Source organism: Taeniopygia guttata, chromosome 3, assembly GCF_048771995.1.
Source record: "Taeniopygia guttata chromosome 3, bTaeGut7.mat, whole genome shotgun sequence".
Lineage (NCBI taxonomy): Eukaryota > Metazoa > Chordata > Aves > Passeriformes > Estrildidae > Taeniopygia > Taeniopygia guttata.
The window spans coordinates 96,436,882-96,453,252 of record NC_133027.1 but is presented as its reverse complement, the minus strand read 5'-3'; the positions used below and the strand labels follow the sequence as shown (position 1 = coordinate 96,453,252).

Here is a 16,371-nt window from a genome sequence, read left to right as displayed (position 1 = left end):
AAGCAGCCCTGACAGTTGTGCTTGGTGGAGTGGTGGTAGTAGCTGCACCCTGCCCAAATTTTTTTCTCTCCCAGCTGCGCTGAGTCATGCCCTCAGACATGAGCACACACATGCACACACATACCCTGCCATAATGGTAACAGCGTTAATTTATTAAAATTAATCCTGAAAAGTAACCATACAATAAATTTAAAAAAAATAGAATCTTGTAAAAAAAAAAACTCAGGTGCCCTCATCCCACACCTCCAGCTGGCAGCACCATGGGGTAGGGCTCGTTGGGAAGGGATGGGGAGATGAAGAGGACAGTCTCAGCAGCAGGGCTGCAGGGGGACTGGAAAAGCTGCTGAGGCTGTGCTGCAGAGGGCAGGGCCAGCACAGCAGTGCAAGGCTGGCAGTGGGGCTGGCAAGGGTGGTACAGGGGTGGTGGGCCCTGCTCAGCACCTGCCCCTGCACAGAGCAGTCTGGCTGGCTGCAGCACTGGGGAACCCACCTGAGTCCAGCCCAGCTGGGACCCTGGCTGGCTACAGGGCTGGCCTGGCAGGTGCATCTGTGGGGAGTGGGGCCCAGAGCCCATCCTGGGGCCCTGCTGGCTGGTGCCAACCCTTGTCCCAGGCTCTTGTTGGGGGACACGGGAGGCAGATGGCATGGTGTCCTGGCTGGTGTTGGAGGGTGCACGGACCCGGTCTCAGTGGCCTCACCTTCATGGGTCTTGGCCCACAGGGTGCAGGTATAGTATCCCCCCCTACTGAGCAGGCAGGGACTGGTCTGCAGAAGATGGGGACAAGAGCATGTCCATCTCCCTGTCTCCTGCAACCCACTGCAGCTCTATTCCAGGGATGCCCCAATGTCTCACACACTCTTCGAGTAGCCGAAGATGCCCACAGGGAGGTACTTGACGTGTGTTGGCCACTGTGCTGCCAGCTGGAAAAACTTCACATCGTTCCACTCCACCCCATCTATGGAGACTGAGAGGAGAGGGTGTAGTGAGCCACAGTGCTATCACAGCCAGCCTGTGCTGCCTGGTCTGCCCCACTACAGCCTCAAGGGGCTGGTACCTGCCCTCACCTCGCAACATGGTGTTCTGGTGCTTGGCTGTGCAGATGAGGCGTGTGATCCCTTCAATGACTTGGCTTTTGGGTTCCAAGTCTTTTTCTTTTGGTTTCTTGCTCAGGAACATCACTGGGGACCAAGGCCAGACAGGACCAATGTTAGGATGTCCCCACCTGGCCCTAAGTGGGAGCCACAGTGCATTGACTGATCCCTGCTGGGCCACATCTCAGCCCTGCCCTCCTGCAGGCTCCCCCCACCCTTTCTGCAAAGGACTGTGGCCCCACAGGCAGAGAGCACCCCAGAGTGGGCTTGGTTACCTTTCTTGTTTTTCTCCTTGGTGACCACGGTCATGGCCATGGTGCTGGGGGACACCAGTTCCCCTGAGCTGGGGATGCGGCTGACCTGGAGCGAGCGGAAGTTGCTCTTGAGCGTGTTCTTGATACCCGTCTCCCGCCTCTCACCCTCCTTCTTCTTGTCCAGCCCTTGTGTTGTCCAGTAGTCCACCTGCAGGCCCATCACCTCCACACCAGGGCTCGGAGACCTGGGTGGTAACACGGGCAGCACATGCAGCACACAGGTGCTGCCTCTGCTCCTCTCCCCCGACTGCCGCAGGCTGAGGGGGCCTTGTTTCCTTACCCAGCACCCGAGAGGCTGCTGCTGACGGATGGAGAGGGTGGTGGGGTGCTCACGGTCTCCTTGCCGTAGGGAACAGCTACACTGGAGGCTGGTGCTGAGCTCAGCAGGGAGGGCGTGCAGACTGTGGCATCATCCGAGTCCACTGGGAAGGAAAAGTGTGGGTTTGAGGGTTTGGAGGACACCAACAAGAGCCTCCCATCTGTGGAGAAGAGAGATGGGCATTCCCAGGGACTCACCGGAGGCACTGAAAGACTGCTCTACCAGGCCCACCTTCACCACCTGCAAGGAGAAACCAGAGGATACCCAGCATCAGGAGGACTGTGCACTGCACCTCTCCCCTCAGCCCCTGCTGGCCCCTCAACTCACTCACCCCCACAAAGGGGACAAACTTCTGGCAGGAGTCCTCATCGGGGCTGCAGAAGGAAGAGAGTCTGGTCAGGGTCTGGGTGTGCTGAGCACCGACTGCTGTGTGACTAACCTTGTGCCCAGGCAGCCCTGCACTCACAGAGGTCAATGTTGGCTCACATCCACTAGGACCATCTCCTCTGCCCTCCCTCCCGTGAGACCCCCTGTCCCCAACATGGCAGCACAGGGCACACTACACAAGGAGGCAAGGAGTTGTCCCCTCCAGTGCTGGGAAAGGGCTTGCATGCGGGAGGGCAGCCTGCCCCTTTGTGGGGTCACGGCTCCTCTGCACAGCAAGAGGGATGGACGCACATGGGGAAAGGCAGGGAGGGGCCAGGCAGCGGCACAGCAAGCACAAGCCAATACCTGATATAAAAATCAAAATAGAGACTTCTCTTCCTTGGGTGCCAGAAACCAAGAGAAGGGAGAGGTGAGAGTGCAGCTGGAACACGAGCATCAACCCCCGGACAGCACAGTACCAGCTTGCAGCCCCACCCAGCCCATCCCAGCCCTCGCAGCTGGTCCCCACCACTGGGGCTATCACAGTCACAGCTACTGGAGGGGCCAAGTACACCAGGAGGTGGCAGGGAATGGTGCTATGGACCTCTCACTGTGGGACCCCAGCTCCCCTTGGCACCATGCTGCTCGTCAGTGGAATGCAGGGCCTCACTCACTTGTCCCGTGTCCCTCATTCCTGTCCTGGGCACATCCCAGACTGGGGCCGCTTGAGGGAGGACAGGCACCCTGGGGCCCAACTCACCTCTTCTGCTTGTAGGTTAACATGGCCTCGGAGATGGGGAGCTGGTGAGAGAGGCTGGCTCCAGCAATGAACTGGGCAACACGGCCGGCTATGTCCACAGTGTCTACGGGCACAAAGAGCCATGAAGACCTCGATGGCAGCTGGGCTCCCGCTCAGGGCACTGCTGATGCCAGCCTGCCCCACTCCTCACCTGCAGTGGGAGGCTCAGCCCTGCTGAACAGCTCCCGCCATGCTGTGTCCAGGAAGAGAGTGCTGTACTTGTTATCCACCGAGGCCAGGTACTTGGCCAGAGGGTGAGAGCCTGCAGGAGAGAAGGGCAGTGTGGGGTTCAGGCAGGGGACTCTGGGGAGGTGGGAGAGAACAGCCCTAGGGCTGGGCTCCTCATGGTTCTCACCCAGCGGTACAAGCAGGAAGCGAAGGTAGTTGAGCCAGTCGGGTGTCTTGCTGGCCAGTTGCTCCACAAAGAAACGGAGGACGACACTCAGGTAGCTCTGGTCTCCTGCCACCACCACCTTCACCGGGGGAGGCATTTGGGAGTTACAGTTACAGCTGCCAAAGGGAGAGGAAAAGGAGACCTTGAGGGACATGCAGTGGCTCAGCAGGTGGGCCAGGGGACACGATCTGCCAGGCCAGCTGACAAAAACCCATTGCTGAGAATATCCAGCTTGGTGTGCACTGCCAAGGGCAAAAGCAGTACTGGGACCCCCCACTCTCCCCAGGATGTACACCTGTTTTTATAGTACCGTCCACAACCCCAAAGGGTCCTAATGAGCCCCGGGGAGTCAGGGCCATACCCAGCTCTTCTTTGAACCCATACAGTGCCACCAGGCTGATCCCAAACCATACTCACTATCGCTGGATGCGGGAGACAGTGGTGTTGAAGGCTGCCTGGATGTCCGCCACGGAGCAGGTGGAAACAACCAACTGCTTGTGCGCCTGGAGCTGCTCGCTCACGTACTGCCAATGCAGAGAGCTCAGGTTAAGGCACCCTGGAACCATGGCTGTGCTGGCCAGCACCAGCCCATGCCTGCCCTGAGTCCTGTGCCCCTGGGTTACAGCTGGGACACCTGTCCCCACCCATGCCATGCAGAGAGGCTGAAACCATCAGGTTTCAGTCTCCCTGCACAGCTGCATCCTGAGCATCCCCACTCCTCCCAGCTCTGCTCTAGGGGCCAGCCAGCCCCCTGCTCTCACCTTTGAGCACAGCAGTCACCACCCTTGCCACAGCAAGGGAAAAACTGTTCCAAGAACCAGGCTGTGCTCCTTGAAATAAGCAGTTTGGTCCAGGGACCCTCTGATTTACGTTCTGCCATCCCACAGCAGGGTCCTACTCTAGGCTCCCTCTGCCTCTGGTCATACCCTCTTCTTGCTCTCTCCCACTATGGCACTCCAAAATCCTTCTGTCTCTTGATGTGTCTGCATGCAGTTCAACAGTGGCAAAAGAGGCAGTCAAGATGGACAAGGGGCCTGGTTCTGCGACTGGGCACTGACCCTTTTTTCCCTATCCAGGACAAGTGGAACAAGCCAAAAATGCACACGGCCTGAGTCAAGACTTCACCGCCTCTCACTAAGCCCTTTCTTCTGCCTCAAAATTTTCCAGCACCCTTTCTGAACGCCAGATGTAGCTGCAGGATCCTGAAGGAGTCTCACAGGTGTTTTATCTAACTGCATGTTTGCACACATGTACATTTCCTTGCTCACCTTTGGTTTTAGAGCTCTAGGTATGGGGGAGGCAAGTGTTTGTCAGACACTGGGCCTGTCCTCACACCCCACCCTGCTCTGATGATGTAGTTAATGCTCCCTGGGAGTGGCTGGTGACACTCTTGCATCTCTCAGTGGGAAATACCTCTGCTGCTTCCCAGGGCCTGGTGCCCACATAGGAGAGGTCTTTGCCATGGAATCCAACAAAGCTCTGACCCATAGGTTTCCTGGGAGCCAGAACCAAGCAGTGAAGGCCTAGGGCACAGTGTGCTAGCCAGTGTTTCTGGGACTGATCAGGCCATCATGTTTGGAGAATCCAGTGATGCTGTGTGATTCAGGGGAGACACCTGACTTGTGTATGTGACTCAGCATCCTGTAAATGCACTGTCTCCTTGAATGAAGCATCACACCGGGGGAGAGGAGGGCACAGCTCGTGCCAGTTTCCCTAGATGCCCTTCTATCTGTGAGAATCCACCCTGCTTACAGCTGCCAACATGCATCCAGCTCCCATCACACCTACTCACCTGGCCCTGCCACTCAGCAACATTCACCAGTACGATGCTCTCGGGGAGCTGCTCGTCTGAGACCAGGATCTGGTTCAGCTGATCATAAACAGACTTTCGAGGCACCTGTGACAGCATCACCACAGAGGTTAACCCCAGTCAGCCACCTTGGACACTGCCCACAGCTGAAGATCTGGCAGAGCCCTTGAATGAGAAGCCTCCAAGTGGGCTCACCTGGGTGTTATGCCATGAGTCTGGGGAGCTCTCACTGTCCAGGCTGCTGGTACGGCCACCTTGTACCTTTGAGCTCTGCCGGTCCTTCACGGAGGTGCTGCGGGGACGCCACAACTGCTTGTTCTCTGCCTTGCTGTGAAGGAGAAGCAGGAGAGGCAAAACTGTTGAGGAAATCTCATCTCCACCAACCCCTACTCAGCTTAGGGAGCCAGTGTGAGCTCTATCAGCCCTGGGAAGGGGCACAGACCTGCCTTACCTGGGGGATACAGCACTGGGGAGATCGGCTTTGGTCCCAGGGCCCAGCTGGGCCAGTCTGTCCATGCTGCCCTCCCTCATGGCAGCCTCTGTGGGGCCCAGCCAAGAACACGACTCCTCTGACACCAGCTCCTGAGGGCCACACAGAGTCACTTCACACACACTGCTATCCTAGCTCCAACAGGGAGCAACCCTGAACCCATGGGTGCCCATCACCAAGAGAGTCCAGGTGGCCCCTTCTGGAGAGGAAAGGTTGCAGGGTCTTGGGAGGGCTGGGCTGCATTTCCTGCAGACCCCAACACTCCTTCAACTCCTGCTGCTCTCCAGCACAATCTGCTTGTGTTCCCAGCCCTGCTTGCAGCCTGGTGGGCACCCCTGGTACTCCAGAAAGCAAGCTGGGGTTTGAAAGAGCTCCACATCCCATAGCCTGGACTCACCACTGCAGGGACCTCTGTTCCTTGCTCTTCTTCTGGTTGCTGTGCTCCTGGCTTCCTCTTGTCTGCCTCGCCCTGGGGGACAGGGAGTGGGGTCAGAGCAGGATGGAGCACTCTGTGCAGGGCAGCTGCCAGTGACCCATGCCTGGCCTCACAGAACACAAGCTCCCACAGGGGAGTCGGGCATCTCTGGGACCGGCCCCAGAGGATGTCCCCCATCGCTACCTGTCTGCCTGTGCTGGGAAAAAGAGGAGGAAAGAAGGAAAGAGCAGCCCCAGGCAGGCGCTGCTAGGAGCTGTGGTCTCAGAGCGCGGGCACTGTGGGGGTGCTGGGCTGCCTGGGGAGGGAAAGGGGCAAGAGGTGGTGGTGGAGGTGTAACTCACAGGGCTGCCCGACTCTTGATCCTGCCCTTTCTGGCTGTGCAAACTGCCGATCTCAGTCTGGGAACCAGAATGAGAGACTCCCTCAAAGAAACGCCTGCAGAGAAACAGACAGACGAACGGACGGACAGACAGACAGACGGGAGAGAAAAAGGCAGGAATAAGAGAGGAACAAAGTCACCATGATCCCAGCACGCCCCCACCGGCCTGTCCCAAGCACAGAGCTCTGTGGAGAGGTCCTCAGTGGGACACAGGGCCAGACAGGTAAGTGTCTGGGTGATGCACAGCTGAGGAGCAGACCTGTCAGCAGTGCCCCCTGTGACCTCGGGGAGCTGGAGGTAGGGTCTCCTGGGGCTTTCTGCCTCAGGTGATCCCCTAGCCCTGCAGTGCAGGTGCAGTGCTGCCACTCTGCCCCATCTCACTGGTATACAGTCTCCGTCAACACCACAATTTCAGCGTGCCACTAAACCTCTCTGTTTCCGCTGCACCAACATAGCTTCCACAGACTTCTGCTGCCTTCCCTTCTGCTTCCCCTTTTCCAGGGATTGCTCCTTGCCTCTGCCTGCTGCTGCTGCACATTTCCAACTGCAGCGTTCACCTTCCCTTTCTGCTTTCTCCTTAGAACCATACCTCAGGTAGCACAGTACTTAAATTTGCCATGTTTTCGGTCTCTAAGCTGACGTTTTGGTAGAGTTGCATAGTGCAGCTCCAAGGTCCTGTTTTCAAGTCACTATAGTTCACACAGGAACTCTCTTGGGGAATCCAGGACAGTCTCTGCCACTACAGTGTGAGCGTCCACCTTTGATTACCCTTTTTTCACATATTATTTCTTTGCCAAGGACCCCTTTCACAGCCTGTGGGCTGCTCAAAGACCAGTCTTTAGGAAACAAGTGGAGTCTATCACTGGATCTCACTTGCCAGTTTTCCCAAGACCTTTATAGCAACCAGAATCCACCTGCAATCTGTGACTTGGCTACAGGAGATCAGAGCTAGATTCCCTCTAGGCTTTGTGTACGTGGTTAGTAACTCCCAGGAAATGTTTCTCCTGATGTGCCCAGTGTGTAGATAGGGCTATGCGGTTGCTGGTTTCCAGGGATGGCCACAGAAGTGTAAGATATAGAGATGTTCTTCTGTTATCAGAAGAACTCTATCAGAATGTCTTTCCATTGTTTTCTACTTTTCTCATCAGAATTTACCTGCAGTTTCCTGCAGGATACCTCCTCTGAACATCCTGCCTGCTTCTTTTATTTCCCTTTAGCATGCTTCCTCATTTGTATACAGCACACTGTAATGCCAGGCATAACAGTGTTTGTCAGGTTTTACTACTCCTGAAAGGACATTCCACCTCTGGAAATAAATGATGCTTCCCATACAGAGCAGCTCTTCAGCAGCAGTGTTTATGCACTGTTTGGGAAAAGTCATGGCTTGATTTTCCCCTCACTGGCTCTGTGACCAGTTGCTTCAGGTTTAGAGTCACAATAGTGCCCTGGTGGGATATTTTCTCCAGGCCACACTGGTATAAATTACATCTCCTTTTACCAACATCTTTCTTCTCTCTCTTCCCTTTCATTCTCTGTTACAAAATCTCAGGCATTGTCACCATTCTGTACAGTCATTACTCTACACTTGCCTTTTCCCAGCCAGAAATTCAATCCATACAGACTACATTAGTAACTTAAGAGTCAAACTAGAAAAACATGTGTGTTTTCTAATAGATCACCCCTCAATCAGCATCTCTTCCATACTCCTCTATATTGTCCCAAGTAATCCCACCAGAATGTGACATACCCATCGTGCCACTAGCGTCACAAAGAGGTATCTTCATTCCCTCCTTTTTCTTAGACACTGGATATGTCTAGATTATATTATACTTCCTCTGGCTTTCAATACTTCATTTAAATCAGGCTGTCTCCTCCTTCCCCATGAAAGCTGTGTTTGTTTGTGCCCTATCTCACTTGCAATTCAGAAACTTTCATCCCTCAAGGACATCACATTAAGCACAGAGCTGCTCTGCAATTTCCTGTTCTGCAGTTTAAAGGCTCTCCTCCTACAGGCATGACTGAGCCCACATCTCAGCACTCTGAGATTTAGGTGAAGTCCAGTCCTTCTGCACAGCCTCCTTCTGTTCTAAATCAATTTAGCCCCCCTTGTCCCATCCGTTTTCCCAGTCACCTATGAAGATGTTTGCTCATTCACCTTTGACCTTCAATCAACAGGTCTGTCTTGAGGTCCTGCCTAACAGGACCTCAAGCTTCAGCTTTGCCCCAGTGCAGGAGCAAACTGATGCTGCGTGGCCTCCCTGGCTGATCAAAAGGATCAGCTCTCAGCACCATTGGCCCAACCCAGGGCACCAGCCACTTCCCACCACTAAGGACTGCACACCATTAGTGCCCTTGCTTCACAGAGATGTTTACAGTGTCTAGCAGGACTGTCCATGACAAGAAATCCAAGTGAGGATCACCTGAAATTTACAGGCTAGGCTGTAATTTACCCCCTGAAAAGGCTACATAGCACTTGGGAACCAAGAAGTCTACATGAAACACCTTGGCAGGCAGCTTCCACATCTCCTTAGGAAAAACACAGTTCCAGAATTTTGTGAAGTATTCCCTTGTGAATTCAAGGGATGCACATTCAGCATTGCCAGAAACTGAGGCACCAGAGACCAAACCAAGCCAGGGACACTTTCTGAACAGGATGAAGAACAGCTCAGAGCCCAATAGGCTGTTCTTCCAGGAATAGCACCAAACACTCCAGGAAGACTGTAATGGTGGGCACCAGCACAAACTAGCACTCACTCTGGAATGCTGTTCCAGTGATCAGATGTTTTCAGGTAGGCATTTGCAAAACCAGGGCGGAGGTCTGGCTTTACATTTAAGTACTCTCAAGAGACTTTTCTTACAGTTTCACATAGTCTATATACATAAACCACTATCTGACCACAGAAAGACCTTCCTTTTTCTCCCACAGCACCTTTGTCTCCTTTGATGAGAGACCATGTGAAACTCCTTTTGGAGTCCAAGCAGATCACTTAAGCAGCTTGCCTATGTGCCTGCTGTCACCTTCACAATAACTTGTGGGTTTGTGAAAAACACTTCTATCATATTCCTGATTTTTCCCAAGTGGCCTATGAGTTCCAAAATCCAGCAGATTTAATTTCAGTTTGCCTGTGGCAAACCATGCCTGCTACTCCTGCTAAGTACCTTCAGTGGGGATACCAACCAAATAATTTTTTTTTTTTTTAACATGGCAGGGGGGTCAGCACTAGATGATCTTTCAGGTCCCTTCCAACCCAGGCTGTTCTATGATCCTATGATTCTATATATAAAACCATAGAAACAACAATGCCAAGTAAGCTTGGCTTGACTACAAGAAACCCAGTGCACTAGGACGCAGTCAAGTAGAAAGACAATAAAAGACAACTTTTCCACAAAAAGACAGCACAAAAGCACAAGAGCCATGAGCAGACAGGCCAGGTGAGCACAGATCACGTGGGAGCAAAGCCTGTTTTCCCTGCACAATCCACTGGAGACCTCTGTGCTAAGTCAGCAGTTCTTGGCAGAGGCAAGTCACCAGTGCCTGGGGAATGGGGTGAGGAACAGCGCTGCTGGGTTGCTAGTCACATCTCCACACAGGGTGGGAACACAGCATGCACATCTCACAAGGACTGGTCCAAGCAGTCACAAAGGGCTCAAAAGACAGGCATGCTTCATTATGGAGACCCCAGAGAACCCCAGGAGTGTTGGCAGAAAGACATGAGAGCTGGGAGCAGCCAGGGCTTAGATCAAACAGGGCTCTACCAGCAGATCAGTGTCAGATGCTGGGCTGGCAGAAAAATTAGATTAAATGTGAAGGAAGTCAGATTTAATGGGCAGTTTTAAGTGAGGAGCCAGTGGTGCCAATAGCAGATGGCAATGGGAGTGGAGACAAGACAATGCCTGCATTAGCCCAAGCAACAGAAAGGTGTTGGAGAGCATTTCTCCAGGTCCCATAGGGTGTGCTGTTGGCCAGGGACTCCCTGCAACCCTTACCTCAGGGTGGGCTTGGGTGTGCTGTGTACACTCTCATTGTCCTCCATCTCTGGGCCACTCTCACTGTTGTTGCACTCTTCCAGGCTATCGTAGAGCAAGCCCAGATCTTCTTCCACCTCCCGGGTCTGGTCTACAGGGTCAGAGTCCAGGACCTGTGGGACCAAGGCCAGAGAGAATGAAGAGACATGGAGTTCCCTGCATCCCACAACAGACATGTACAAGCTGCCTGTCAGTCGCCATGGCACTGCTCCCACCTCAAGGAGGCAAATCCAGGCTGTGGAAGAATCAAATGACATTGTCATTGGGGCAAAGAAAGATGCCATGAGCATGATATCCAAAGGAGTTTCAGACACCCATCACACTTCCTGGCAGTTAGGACACCTGGGAGGACCTTCACTGGCTGTGCTACACACTTAGCCTGGGCTGTCAGCCAAGAGAAACCATCCACAGGCTGATGTTAGCCTGCAGTCAGTCTAACTGGACAGGATTGCCCCTGCAATGCAAGCTCCTGGTGCAGAGTCAGTCCATGACAGCAGCCTTCTTCCCTGGGCACCTTCCCTTAACAGGAAGGTGCTTTTTGATTTGAGCACAAAGCTCACAGCTGCTTTCTTGAGGCAGAAGGCTTTGGAAAAGTCATGTCCTAGTCTCTGCCACGTCTTACACCATCTTTGGCACATGCCTGAGCTCATGAGCTTTGTGCTACCAGTGTGTGGGAATCTGCATTCTGACACCTACACATCTGCAGGAGACATCACCAGATGAGGCAGCTTTCCTGTTCCTTACCTCTTCTGTCACCCTGAACCTCCTCAGCAAAGCCACAAATTTCTGCTTGAAGTTTGGTTGCTAAAACGAAAGAAGGGAAGAAAAAAACATCAACAAAACTATCAAACCACATTCCAAGCTAACATACAACAGGCCATGGTTGTTCCCTCTAACATGCTGTCCAGAGATCCAAGGTCAGCTATGATTGCTCTCTCTCTCTTTAAATTTGGTGTAGGACTTAGACTACCTCTGTACTCCACAAGAAGCCATGGTCTGGGCATAACGGAGGATGCAAGGACTCATACTTTCTCTGCTACAGGCTGGAACAGCACTTCATTTAAATCATGTTTCTCCCCAGACCCCCTGGTTGAACAATACTGCCTTCAAGCAAGAAAAGATGGGGAACAAACTCAGGAAGAAGGTGGCCAGGGATCTGCAGGGCTGAAGTCAATAGGGTTGAGAAGTTTGGAGAGCAAGGATCTGGCAGAGCAGCTCCTCCTTCTGCAGACATACAGAGGAGCTGCTAATAGTTCAGCTTTCCTTGTGCCTACCTTCCCCTTCCTCAGGAAAGAGACCACGTAACAGCAGCAAGTCAAAACTGTTGCATACAGATCACCACAAAGCCCAGGTGAACACAGCACAGACCATGACCTGGGATACAGCTCTGAGCAACAAGCTAGCTCATTAATGGCAAGAGTTTTGCTCCTTCTCAGAGACAAGGGCTCTCTCCCCTGCTCTGCACCAGCAACAGCATCAACCCTTCCCAAGAACCCTCAATGCCTTCAGTGAGGGGAGAAAGTGAATCCCCTCCATCCCTTTGATCATGTTGTAAATGCTGATGTTACTCTGGTGATTGATGTGGTTCGGTTCATTTTCCTCCTGGCCTTCTTGGTTTTCCTCAAGTCATCCTCTTCATCAAACAGATCCTGCAGGCAAAAAGTCACAGTACATTAGAACAACTAAGTTCATGGAGCAGCACCTCCTAAAATTTTCCCACCCGACATTTGCCCTTCATTTTGAAAAGCTTTGATCCAATATGCTCCCAAAGTCTTGTCTTTTTCTGCTACCTCTCTCTATGGAGCTCCTTCTCTCTCTTTAGCACTGTTCCCCTTCAGACCTTCTTTCCCAGCACTTCTGTCCCCAGGCCCCTCCAGAGAAGAATGTATCAGCAAGATTAAGAGGAGACACAGCCTCCTCAGGACCTCTGTGCTGTTCTCCTGCTCTCCCCTCTCCAGAGTTAGCTCAGAGAGCACAGAACATGAATCACAAAAACCCCCATTTTTTCCAGGGGTTAGCCTTAACAATATTCACAACTCCTAGGGACATGGGCCACTGCTGTATTAACCCAGCATGATGGGACAGGTAATCTTGGAGGACCCTTGTGAGAGAAATGATAATGGTTAATGTCTTGAACAAATGGCCATTTGCAAAAGCAGCAGGTATGCTTTGCTGAGGCCCAGCAAACCAAAGGGGAGGAGGAGGAGAATTTTTGGATGTGTGGTGGAGAAGCCTCTGATCTGCATAAGAACAGCCTAGGTACAGAGGGGTAAGCACCCATCACCAGAAACCAACCATGACAAACTTTAGTTTAGCAACAAACTAGGTTTTGAGCTAGATAAAGGAAGAGGCCACAAGAAGCAGATCCTGTTGGGTGGGATAATGCTTTTCATCAAACCAACAGCCTCCATTACACAACTGGCTCAGGTGTAAAACTTCCTACCCCATCCCCTGACCCCTTAGGCCTGAAGGTATTCATAGTTTCTGATGGGGTTTAACCGGCTCAAGTACACTGAAGTGAGAGCTTTCATATCTTATCAAAGACCACCCTCCCCACCCAAGCACCCCCAGACTCATTTCTGAGGCCTTTCACTCTAGGACTGCACCTAATCCCCAGTGTTGCACCAAATCCACAGAGTTACATTAGACAATGTAAAAGTCCCCACTCCAGCAGAAGTACCTGGGCATTCCCACCCAAACCTGAATGCACATTAACTGTTGAACTCTCTGTTTCAGGTTTTCCTCATCAAGACTGTGACCACTGCTTTAACCAAACCAAGCAATAATCAAATCTGAATCCACAGCTTTTCTCTCCACTATCTACTCTTACTGTTTCTTTATCTCTCTTTATTTCTTTTTCTGTTATATTTTCTGAAGTGGTATCTTTATACTTTGATACTGTTGTATTACCATAGGTAATAATAACCAAAATGGCCACATACCTCCTTTCCATTCCAACCAAGCTGTTCTGAATAAATAATCTGCCATATATATATATATATATATATATATATATATATATATATATATATAAACACTGGTCATCCAATGTTTTTTGTTGTTTCATTCTAATCTGCCCAAATAACCTCAGATACCCTCAGACCATAACAACCCTGAACAGGGGTTTGTCACTGTTTTTTATCAGCACATTACCACAAGGCTTTCTGTGCCCTTGAGTACAGGCACCGCAACAAGAGCACAGCAAACAGCAGTGACACGTCTCATCACAGGGCTGGGATGGGTCTGCCACCTGCGACCATTTGCAGAACTACTTCTTCCTAAAATCCCTGTTCTGTCTTAGACAGTGAGGAGTCTCTGACCTGTTATCACAGGGAGAAAGGAGAAAAGCATGGTGCAAGAAAGAGGGCTCAGCAGGGGTTTTCTTCTGCAGACCAGACAGCTCCAGAGACAGACAGATGAGATCTATGGGTCTCCAAAGTCCCTTGCCCCACCATGGACTTGACAGCAGACCACTGTTGGCAAAGTTCTTTTTGCTGTGAGGTATTATGGCTCTCAGCCCTCTGATGTTTACAAGGGGATGAGAGGGCTCAGGGTGATCAAGAACCTCAATGCCTGACTTTTGCCTCAGAAACAGGGCCAGGACATAAGGCATCTTGCCAGGCCTCCCTTACCTGACCCTGCACAGCATCATCACTGGCTTCCTGCTCTGAGGAGAAGCTGTCATCCTCTTCTTCAGAGTAGTTATCAATGTCTGGGGAGCGATCTGAAAGCAGACAGTGCAAATGCCCCAGCTAAGCATGATGCCTGTCATGGCTGCAGTGAAAGGACTGGCATTGCTGTCAGTGCTGGGGGACACACTCTGTTACCCCTGCCCCAAACGTTTGCCTGCGGGTCTGAGCACCAAACACACCTGAAGCTTTGATTTTAGGACCTGAGGGGACGTTCCCATCCTCATGGTCAATGGGCTGACTGGACAGAGAGTAGATGCTGATTTCAGCCACTCGAATGTTCACATCCTTCATGTTGCTGTGGAGGCCCAGGAGCTGCCCACCATCTGTCGGGTGCTGCATGACCTAGACAGACAGACAAGCTCGCTGATAGGGTGACACAATGGCAGCTGGCAGCCCACCCTCTCTATATTACAGCCAGCCAACAAGCCAGAACGCTCACAGCAATGAGACCCTGCCCAGTTCCCTGGCCAGTGCTGGCACAGGAAGGCCATGTGGTACTCCCCTCTGTTCCCAGCAAGCTGTACCTCGGCCATGTTGATGATTCCCACTGCCAGGGTCTTGTAGCCCAGGATGGTGCGGTTCTTATATCTCTTCCTCCGCTGCAGCATGATCTGTAGCTTGTTGCCATCTCTCTTGAGGAAGTGTGGGTACTGGAGAAGGGAAGCACACAGAATATGGCAGCATGAGGTAGACACACAGGTAGAAAACTCTTCTTCAATGCTGATGTACAGCAGGATCTGGCCTGCTGAGCTTTGCTCCTCAAAGGCCACCTCACCTATCCATCATCCTCCAAATCCCAATGCCCAGCAAAACAATCCCTGGAGCAATGGAGCAATTGGCCAACCACAGCAGGCCCCTCCCCAGAGGCTGTGCCTTTCATACTTAGCCCTAAGGTTGTGCTTGCAGAAAAATGCCAGGTAAGGAAGCCCAGGGGACCAGGAAACATCAGGTACCTGCAGTGAGAAGGTCAGCTCCAGCTCGGTCTCCATCAGGCCCCCAGGCGGGAGGATGTATTCATTTGACCTCAGGACTCGCTTTGAACCCTACAAGAAGATTGACAGACACACACACTGAGCTTGACCACAGACTCCACTGCACCACACACACACAGACAATGGTGTTCACAGTCCACAAGGAAAGAGAGAATGCTTCAACACTGTTCTGTTTCACCTTGCAGAGCCACCTTTCACATGCCTATCAACACTTTGCAAAAGCCTGTAGTATTCTCTGAGCTGCCAGAGGCCCCTTCTCCCTTCTCCACCTGCCAGGGAGCATCTGCTCTTCACAAGCCTGCTCTGCTTAATCTGGCTCTCTGCACCTGGAGTGCCACTCCCATGCCATAGAGGGCACTCCTGGAGCCAGAGGGAGCCATGCAGGGCAAGGAAATGATCCCAACACACTGGCCAGGAAAGGGACATGTCCTGGAGACATCTGTCCCCCAAGCAGACAGGTCCAGAGCAGATCCCTGTCTAAGCACAGCTGGCAGGATGGCTCTACTGGGACCAAGTCAGGATATGCAGGAGAACAGGAGTCCCCCTGCTTGCTCAGCTTATGTCTCAGAAAACCCTAACCCAGTCTTTTCTTCAGGCAACAGTCTTTATCTCTCTACATATAGAAATGCTTTTTACCAGAAGGGTAGTCATGGAGGCACTCCAATCATGTTCCCACTCCAACTCTTTACCTCTGCCCTATCTCTACCATCTCTATGTCTTGGTTTCTGATAGAGACCCTGAATGACTTGGGGGCAGAAAAATGCTGTCTGCATGCACCAGGTCCTCTTGGCTGCAGGGTGGCACAACCCACAGATCCTCCCAAAAGCTGTCTGCAGTGCTGTTCCCAGACACTGTGCCAGGAGCAAGGTTTTCCTGCAAAAGGTCTTCCTAAAATGGAAGAGAGGAGGTGGAGCTCATCCCCTTCACCATCTGTGAGCCTTCCTGGCCAAGAACACACTGACCCTTCCTGAACTCTTCTCTGATAACAGATGACAGGCAGTCACAATGACAGTGACCATTTACTTTAGTACATTTGTCATTTGCTCTTTGTTGCAGAGAAATGATCCACCAAAGATTCATTCTTTCATCAAAACACAAGTAAAGTGCAATTACTCTTCCTGAAGATGCAGACATTTCTGGGGAAGGATTTACAGCAAAGAAAAGGTGAGGATATCCTGAGTGGTGTGTCCAGGAAGTGACAGTTCCATAAACATTGCTGTCCTGTGCCTTACTGTCATTTACCACTATGGAAGTTACATGCC

General features: G+C 52.0%; 1 protein-coding gene across 5 annotated transcripts in view; it reads right to left on the bottom strand.

Annotated features, from left to right (window-relative positions):
• Positions 1 to 131: 131 nt before the first annotated feature.
• LOC100220079 (phosphofurin acidic cluster sorting protein 1) overlaps positions 132 to 16,371 on the bottom strand; it is a 54,245-nt gene continuing 38,005 nt past the window's right edge. For 3 of the 5 annotated variants that reach the window (XM_030268913.4, XM_072927459.1, XM_072927461.1), the window contains exons 3-25: positions 15,071 to 15,160; positions 14,642 to 14,767; positions 14,297 to 14,459; positions 14,058 to 14,149; positions 11,994 to 12,074; positions 11,170 to 11,229; positions 10,387 to 10,538; positions 6,362 to 6,455; positions 5,982 to 6,053; positions 5,546 to 5,676; positions 5,290 to 5,422; positions 5,077 to 5,181; positions 3,702 to 3,808; positions 3,246 to 3,400; positions 3,042 to 3,152; positions 2,852 to 2,954; positions 2,458 to 2,490; positions 2,057 to 2,099; positions 1,923 to 1,965; positions 1,687 to 1,828; positions 1,368 to 1,591; positions 1,066 to 1,179; positions 132 to 965 (exon numbers count right to left, since the gene is read on the bottom strand). In XM_030268913.4, coding sequence (XP_030124773.1) covers positions 850 to 965; positions 1,066 to 1,179; positions 1,368 to 1,591; positions 1,687 to 1,828; positions 1,923 to 1,965; positions 2,057 to 2,099; positions 2,458 to 2,490; positions 2,852 to 2,954; positions 3,042 to 3,152; positions 3,246 to 3,400; positions 3,702 to 3,808; positions 5,077 to 5,181; positions 5,290 to 5,422; positions 5,546 to 5,676; positions 5,982 to 6,053; positions 6,362 to 6,455; positions 10,387 to 10,538; positions 11,170 to 11,229; positions 11,994 to 12,074; positions 14,058 to 14,149; positions 14,297 to 14,459; positions 14,642 to 14,767; positions 15,071 to 15,160 — 2,490 coding nt within the window. In that variant the 3' untranslated portion in view covers positions 132 to 849. The remainder of the gene's footprint in view (positions 966 to 1,065; positions 1,180 to 1,367; positions 1,592 to 1,686; positions 1,829 to 1,922; positions 1,966 to 2,056; positions 2,100 to 2,457; positions 2,491 to 2,851; positions 2,955 to 3,041; positions 3,153 to 3,245; positions 3,401 to 3,701; positions 3,809 to 5,076; positions 5,182 to 5,289; positions 5,423 to 5,545; positions 5,677 to 5,981; positions 6,054 to 6,361; positions 6,456 to 10,386; positions 10,539 to 11,169; positions 11,230 to 11,993; positions 12,075 to 14,057; positions 14,150 to 14,296; positions 14,460 to 14,641; positions 14,768 to 15,070; positions 15,161 to 16,371) is intronic. The other 2 variants (XM_030268915.4, XM_072927460.1) reach the window with 1 other exon arrangement.